At 35.6% G+C, this 8,435-nt stretch overlaps 2 protein-coding genes across 2 annotated transcripts; one reads left to right on the top strand and one right to left on the bottom strand.

The window, feature by feature from the left end:
• Positions 1 to 1,554: 1,554 nt before the first annotated feature.
• On the top strand, positions 1,555 to 2,202 carry LOC107700335 (N-lysine methyltransferase KMT5A-A-like). Its single transcript, XM_016501963.1, has 2 exons — positions 1,555 to 1,733; positions 1,947 to 2,202. Exons 1-2 carry the CDS (start codon positions 1,555 to 1,557, stop codon positions 2,200 to 2,202), a joined length of 435 nt encoding a protein of 144 aa, XP_016357449.1.
• Positions 2,203 to 3,968: 1,766 nt separating this feature from the next.
• Positions 3,969 to 6,876, bottom strand: LOC107700343 (ribonuclease inhibitor-like). The gene is made up of 4 exons (XM_016501973.1): positions 6,693 to 6,876; positions 5,814 to 5,987; positions 5,492 to 5,653; positions 3,969 to 4,580 (listed from the first exon to the last, which is right to left on the bottom strand). The coding sequence occupies exons 1-4, from the start codon at positions 6,722 to 6,724 to the stop codon at positions 4,529 to 4,531; spliced, it is 420 nt and encodes a 139-aa protein (XP_016357459.1). The 5' UTR covers positions 6,725 to 6,876; the 3' UTR covers positions 3,969 to 4,528.
• Between the last annotated feature and the right edge of the window lie 1,559 nt (positions 6,877 to 8,435).

Genomic DNA, 8,435 nt, shown 5'->3' with positions numbered 1-8,435 from the left:
CACACACACACACACACACACACACACACACACACAGAGAGAGAGAGAGAGAGAGAGAGGTGTGTGTGTGTTGTGTGTGTGTGTGTGTGTGTGTGTGTGTGTGTGTGTTGGTTTTTGTGATTTACGAGGACATTTTATATGAATACATGCAACACTACGAGGACATTTTGTATTATGAGGACAGGGCCAATGTCCTCATAATTCAGACAATGTAGAAGTGCTTCTATAGGTAGAGGGAGCTCTAATTCGAATTTTCTCCAAAAGCCCTTATAGTTCACAATTACCGGACTTTGTGTTAAGCGTGTGTATCGCGACTGCGCACCTGTAGGTGGGTCTCGGTAATGCACGTCCTCATTAATATTCATACGTGTGTATGGAATCTCAGGTTTTGATTGGCTGAGAGGCCAGATGTCCTCATAATTTCGGGCTTTGTCAAACCACTGTGTTATAGCGTATCCACACCAAGGACGATAACCATAAAACTATATGTGTAAAAGCGTTCTAAATATAAAGGAATAACAAAGTCCACACCACAACTATAAAAATCAAAGTATAGAGAAACAATATCGTTGGACTCACTTTCAGAACAATTAAACTTATGTGCCAGATGAATGATCTATTTTACCATTCTGTGCAAACTTTTAAAATTAAAATGAACATTGCATGAAAAAATACTAATGACAATAACAAGAAACTAAAATAAATAAATAAATAAAATAAAAATGACTTATAACAGCATGCTTTTGATGAGCTCCCCTCCCCCTCCCCCCGACCGAGTCACTTCCTGCTGAGATGAGCACCTGTGAGCATCATGATGAAGACTGATGATAAAACTCAAAGAAGTCGAGAAACTGTTTTAGCCAAGTTTTTATTTTATATTACATTAGTTATAAAGTTAGCCTCTGCAGTTAATCAGGCTAGCTTTTATCTAGCGTTTCCTCACAAATCATAAGGAATTAACAATTTATAATTGAAGATGGTTTTTTTTGTCAATATTTAACAGCAATAATTCATGCTTTACCTACTAGTCAAACAAATACAGATAGCAATAACTAAACAGCTTGTATTATGTATGTTTTGGGATGTGGTAATGAGGTTAGTGTATGAAAGGCCACATGGAAAAATACTGTAGTATACTTTAGTAAATACTGTAGTAAATTGTAGTTTACTGTAGTATATTGTAATCATTACTACACTTTGTTAATGCATACTACAGTATTCTATAGTATTCGTGAAATGATAAACCATATTGGCAAACCATTTTACTATGGGAAGGTTCAAAAACACTATTGTATCTAGGAATATTACTACAGTTTACTATAGTAAACACAAAAGTATACTACAGTATTTTTCATATGGGAGTGGTGAACTTGATGTTTTTCAGGGCGCACAGTTTTTGCTGTTCAGTTGTAAACTAGTTATCTTGTGTGCCTGTGGCTGAGCACATCGTAAAATCAGGTGCCTTTAATTGCTAACAGTTCTTTGTGAAGGTCATTCCTGCAGAACTGTAATAGTACCGTAATGGTAATCAGTGTTGACCCTTTTTCCTGACTGATGTGCTCTTTGTTAGGTCGAGGAGTGTTCAGCTGTCGCCACTTCCAAAAGGGAGATTTTCTCATTGAATATCGAGGGGAAGTCATAACTAAACAAGAATATGAAAGAAGGCACAGAGTATACCACACTGCGGTTAAAGTTTTTTTGTTTGAATTTCGTTTTAATGGAAAACAGTTGTGGTATGTATATTGCTGTACTTAATTTACAATCTCTTTCAAATTTACAAAGTTGTAGGTCACCCAGAGATACACATTTTTATTTTCTGATGCAGTAGTGGTAACGTAGGATGAGTCCATCCAGAAACATTTTTACATTTTTCAGTGAGACTTTCCTATTGTGTGATTCAGTCAATATTACACCTTGGAGTTAGCATTGTGTTCTTGCTCTTTCAGGGTTGATGCTGCCAGAGAAGACGACTCTTTAGGGAGACTCGTCAATGATGATCATGTGAACCCCAACAGCAAAATGAAAACAATCAGAGTGGACGGAAAGCCCCATCTGTGCTTATTTGCAATAAAGGACATAAGTCCTGGGGAAGAGATTACGTATAACTATGGGGATTCTGACTGGCCATGGAGAAGCAAGGTATTTACAGATGGAACTAAATTTTTACATCTGATTTGTGATTTGGCTCTAAATAATTTCTGAGCAATATTAAGCATGTTGCAGAAAGTGCATATTGTACCTCAAAAGTTATAACCTTTTTATACTCATTTGAACACAGTTTACTGTTCAAATAGTTTTTCAATCATGTGGAGAAGTTAGCGGAGACGTGTTAGTACTTCATTTTGACCTGCTGAGATGAGCACCTGTGAGCATCATGATGAAGACTGATGATAAAACTCAAAGAAGTCGAGAAACTGTTTTAGCCAAGTTTTTATTTTATATTACATTAGTTATAAAGTTAGCCTCTGCAGTTAATCAGGCTAGCTTTGGTCACATTTGTCAGCTTTTATCTAGAGTTTCCTCACAAATCATAAGGAATTAACAATTTATAATTGAAGATGTCATTATTTAACAGCAATAATTCATGCTTTACCTACTAGTCAGACAAATACAGATAGCAATAACTAAACAGCTTGTATTATGTATGTTTTGGGATGTGGTAATGAGGTTAGTGTATGAAAGGCCACATGGAAAAATACTGTAGTATACTTTAGTATTTGATGTAGTAAATTGTAGTTTACTGTAGTATATTGTAATCATTACTACACTTTGTTAATGCATACTACAGTATTCTATAGTATTCGTGAAATGATAAACCATATTGGCAAACCATTTTACTATGGGAAGGTTCAAAAACACTATTGTATCTAGGAATATTACTACAGTTTACTATAGTAAACACAAAAGTATACTACAGTATTTTTCATATGGGAGTGGTGAACTTGATGTTTTTCAGGGCGCACAGTTTTTGCTGTTCAGTTGTAAACTAGTTATCTTGTGTGCCTGTGGCTGAGCACATCGTAAAATCAGGTGCCTTTAATTGCTAACAGTTCTTTGTGAAGGTCATTCCTGCAGAACTGTAATAGTACCGTAATGGTAATCAGTGTTGACCCTTTTTCCTGACTGATGTGCTCTTTGTTAGGTCGAGGAGTGTTCAGCTGTCGCCACTTCCAAAAGGGAGATTGTCTCATTGAATATCGAGGGGAAGTCATAACTAAACAAGAATATGAAAGAAGGCACAGAGTATACCACACTGCGGTTAAAGTTTTTTTGTTTGAATTTCGTTTTAATGGAAAACAGTTGTGGTATGTATATTGCTGTACTTAATTTACAATCTCTTTCAAATGTACAAAGTTGTAGGTCACCCAGAGATACACATTTTTATTTTCTGATGCAGTAGTGGTAAAATAGGATGAGTCCATCCAGAAATTTTTTTTAATTTTTCAATGTTTGTCCTGTTTTCTGAAATAGAAGATCTTGTGTTTAAAGGGCACTTATTATACCTCTTGTTACAGTATGTAATATAAGTCTCCGGAGTCTCCAGGCTGAGGAAAACTGTAGGTAAAGTTAGTTACCTAACCCTAACCCTAACCTAACCTACCTAAGATTACTGATTCTATGAGCTGTGCCTGTCGCTCTTATCTGTTTTCTTTCTTATTGCACAACTTATAATTGCATACAAGATCAGGGAAAGATGGTTATATTTATGCATGTGTATTTTATTCACATCTCATTTTTATTATCTGTGTGTTGTTGTTGTCTCCGTGTACTGGAAGCTTGTGACACTATAACAAATTCCTTGTATGTGCAAACATACTTGGCAATAAAGCTCTTTCTGATTCTGATTCTGATTCATAATGACAAAAAATATCATAGTATGAGATTATATACACAGAAAAAAGCACAATGACAAGGGAAATATCTTCGATGAAACAAGAGTTAATTAAAGTCAACGAGAAAAAGAGGAAAACAAAGGAGATTTAATAAAGCCTTGCATTTGGATCCTCATCTAGGTTACAATCGCTCATACGGTTTTATGTTTCATGCATTTATTTAAGAAAGAATCTCTCTTCATCTGACAATATACTGGATATCTGTACATTAACAACAGACACACACATAACTAACTTAATATAAAATAACAGAGTAACAGTGAGTATAAAATGAGAGCGATCATGTAAATGTTTTAAGTGACATGGATATTTCACATTGTAGATTTGCTTTACATCTTTTGATACGTTTAAGTGCTGCACTTGACAATCACGTTTATGATTAGAATCACATGAATCATTATGGATGAGTTTAATACAAATATTATTATGTTTGTAGGTGTTAAACTGAAGAGCCAGACAGACTCATCCGAGCTTCTTCTTCTGTTTCACCTTTAAATAAAACAACACGAATCATTCAGTATGACATGTTTTGATTGTAAAGTCTGAGTCTCTTCCAGCTGTATGTATTTCTGCTCACAGACACAGAGTTGAAGCTCTCAGCTGATGTTCACTGCTCCTCTCATCATCATCTCTAACTATGATATACAGCATCCATCATCCTGTGACGGCTGAACTCTATCAGGGACTCTGTAAGGTGGAACAGAAGAGAAAACAATCAGTGTTCAGTGGAACAAATTACAAATTAATTACTATTTCAATTACAGTTACATTTACATGATCTTGCATATATATTTCTGAAACAATATGGACTCTGTAAGGTGGAACAGAAGAGAAAACAATCAGTGTTCAGTGGAACAAATTACAAATTATTTACTATTTCAATTACAGATTTTTTTAGTAAAGAGAAGTTACATTTACATGATCTTGCATATATATTTCTAAAACAATATTTGTTTTTTAAACACATTTACAACAGATATTGTTATATATAATCTATGTGTTTGTCTGTTTGTGTGGCTCCTATTGAGTCACTATAAAGAGAAACATGCTAATGATTGTACATCAAATATAATAAACGACAAGGAACAAACACAAATGTGATTTTGCCTAAGATCAAAACTTTTAGTTAAATGTTTGAGTAGTTAAAGCTGTTTGTCCTCTAGTTTAAACATGTTTGTATTGGTCTTAGTAAAGAACTGAAAGTAAAGTAAGTGTAAAGTAATGAGACGTGTTGCTGGTGAAAGTAAAAACACAGAAGAGCCGGAGACATTGATCATGTGATGCTGGAGTCTGCACTGATTTTACCAGCGTTTTCCTACAGTCTGACCAAACCTGTTTTCACACTGACATGATTCACTATTACTGAAGTAATTAATAAAGCAGATATTGCTGTATAAAGCAGTGACAGTGTGCTTCTGTTCTCTTTCCTCCTTTGTGTTCAACATTTACTCAACTTTACATTTCATTCTGACACAATGAACCCTCAGGTGCAGTAAAGCTGGATGATAATCTGATGATCTCGTTCACTAATATTTGACCGTATATATTTATCAGCAGTAACTGAAGATCTCTTTAATATCACAGTGATGTTTGCTCACCTCAGTTCACAGTTTGAGTCTCGTAGCACATAAATGAGCTGCTGCTTCGAGTCTCCAATCATATTATCACTCAGATTAAGTTCTTTTAGAAACCGCAGCGCTTTTGTGTTTCTCAAAGACTGAGTTAAAGAATAAACGTCTGTAATACCACAGCGATTTAGACTGGAAAGAGATAAACAGAGGAAGAGAGATCCTCTCACAAACCATCATTAATGTGAAGAATCTGACACAAATATAATGTGAACTCATCATGAGATACTGAGTATAAAGTGTTTTGTAGTGATTTTACTGATTGTGATTCTTGTGTGTGAATGTTGCTGACCTCAATCTCTCCAGTTTACAGCGTGAATCCTTCAGTATGTCACACAAGTGATTCACTCCTGTGTTTGTTATGTGATTCTCACTCAGATCCAGTTCTCTCAGGTGTGATGGGTTTGAGTTCAGAGCTGAAGTCAGGACGAGACTCTGTTTCTCTGTAATACTGCATAAACACAGACTGAAGACAGACAGAGAAAACACAATCAATCAGATCTAAGTTCATAACTGAGTTAAACACATCATGAGTAAATGCCATACAGTCACTGATACACAAGCAAAATAATGTAAACAGATAATATATGAACAAATAAACCAAGAGAGGAGCATTTGAGGATACTAGTTACAATTCCACATCTGGATCCGTCCTCATTTAACAAATAAATGAATTAACCAATGTAAATTAATATAGAGGATTAATGTAGACACAATAGAAAAAATAAAATTAAATGGTCTACTTTTACATTTTTAATGCAAGAAAATTAAATCAATCAAATCAAATAAATTACTTTAAGCCATTTTAGAGTGAAGTTTACAGTCTCTAAATATACTAAATATACATTTATCTTAATAAAAGATTTAGTTAGAAGTACCATTAGTTCAGTATAAATGTGAGTCAGAATAATCTACTGTCATCTGTTAGACTGTCTTTAGTCTGTTTTCACTTCTGTCTTGTTTCACAGCAAAGATTTGTCAGATTTCAGTGAGTTTCATGCTGTTTCTACAGACACAAACCCATGAACTAAGAGTATTTCTGAATCTTTCTTCAGCTGGAGAAACACAGAAGATGTAGCGCTAGAAATGATATAACATGAGCCCAGCAATCTTAAACTGAACAGTAAACTTTAATCAGACTGTAGCTGCTGTACAGTATAATGATACTAACTCTAGTTTCTCCAGCTTGCATCGTGTGTTCATCAGTAGATCACTGAGGTTCTTCACTCCAGAGTCTCCTAGTGTATTCCCTCTCAGGTTCAGTTCTCTCAGGTGTGATGGGTTTGAGTTCAGAGCTGAAGTCAGGACGAGACTCTGTTCCTCTGTAATACTGCATCCATACAGACTGAAGACAGAGAGAGAAAACACAATCAATCAGATGTAAGAGAGAATATAGGGTCCTATATGACAAAAAGTTTGATTTATTGCCCCTCATAAACCCCCCTCCTCCTACCATAAATGGACACCTGTTTGGACACCTGTTTCTGTACACCCCCCACCCATCTAACCGGCCATCTGTTTATCCACCCCAATGATCCCATGGAATTTATGATTGTTTGGGAAAGTGTTTTTGTGTGGGGTCAGTTGAAACTGTTCAAAACTATGTGCTTTAAACTTTAAATTGTGAAACGTGGTATGATTATTAAACGGGATAAGGGAAGTTTTTATTAAAGTTTTCACACATACATTTCAAGAAAAACATCAAACATACGCGCTATATAAACAATGTAATGACTGTGTTTCCAGAAAAGAGTAAAAATGGGTCAAGACGAATATTTAAGTGTTGTTAATTTAAATGGAATGGCATCACTCCAGGTATGCGGTACAGAGTACTTGGGGATCACGTTAACAAGTACGCTGATGATTACATTTATATACTTTGTAGCGACCACAGCTTGGACCTACCTGAACGCGCTTGGCCGATATCTGAAGAGGATCAACTGACCATCTATCTAAAACAAACAAAAAAAAAGTATCAGATACGTTCGTTAAACAGTACGTGGCAGTTCAAAATCTTGTAACATTACAATTTAAAAGTTTGAGAGTTTGTTAGAAAATAAAATAAAAAATGTTGACATCTCACCGTGATCTAAAACAAAAAGCGTCAGATACGTTCATTAAACAATACGGCAGTTACGTTTTTAAAAAATAAAAATGCTGACTTATCTCACCGTGATCTAAAACAAAAAATATCCTTCCAGATACGATCGTTAAACAATACGTCAGTTTTTCTCTGTACAATTTTAAAAGTTAGAGCTTGTTACCAGTTAGAAAATAAAAAACGTTAAGCGACAGGTTAAGATACTTGTCAAAATCTATGTTGTATGCTACCATTAGATACAATTTAAAAACTAGTTTGAGTTTGTCGCAAGTTAAACAAAAGAAAAAAGACCCCGAGTACATCGTCACACGCTGCTGTCAAAACTCAGAATGAGCTCAGGCGCGCACCTCTCAGGCCAAACCTACAAACCCATCCCCTAACAGCGGAGGAGTGATAATCACCCAAACGGGTTGTAACGTGTGTTTAAAAAGGGGTCTGTTGAGAATAACATCCTTACCTAGACGCAAAATACAAACGGTGCTTTTGTGAATTGGAAAAACAGAAAATTATTCTGTAACAATGGCTGAGGCATCATCACCTAAAACTCCTGAGAAGAGTGTTGAGGTTGCTATGGGGGATCTTACTGTGGCACCGAGGAAGATGAAACATGGTCCGTGTCTGGCCAAATTCCTCCACGAAACTTTGGATAATGTTAAGTATGAGTTTCATTTATCCGGTAACCGTATTTGCAGTTACAACTTTGACAAGAACAACCGGGAGGTCAGACCGAGTACTGTGGACAATGATGAGAGGTTCACGTACGACACATGCGACGACCCTGAGCTGTTTTTCACCGTAAAAGATTGGTGTTTA

The sequence above is a fragment of the Sinocyclocheilus anshuiensis genome, unplaced genomic scaffold (assembly GCF_001515605.1).
Source record: "Sinocyclocheilus anshuiensis isolate Anshui unplaced genomic scaffold, SAMN03320099.WGS_v1.1 scaffold1456, whole genome shotgun sequence".
Lineage (NCBI taxonomy): Eukaryota > Metazoa > Chordata > Actinopteri > Cypriniformes > Cyprinidae > Sinocyclocheilus > Sinocyclocheilus anshuiensis.
Note: the sequence above shows the minus strand (reverse complement) of the source record. Positions and strands in the feature narration are given on the sequence as shown.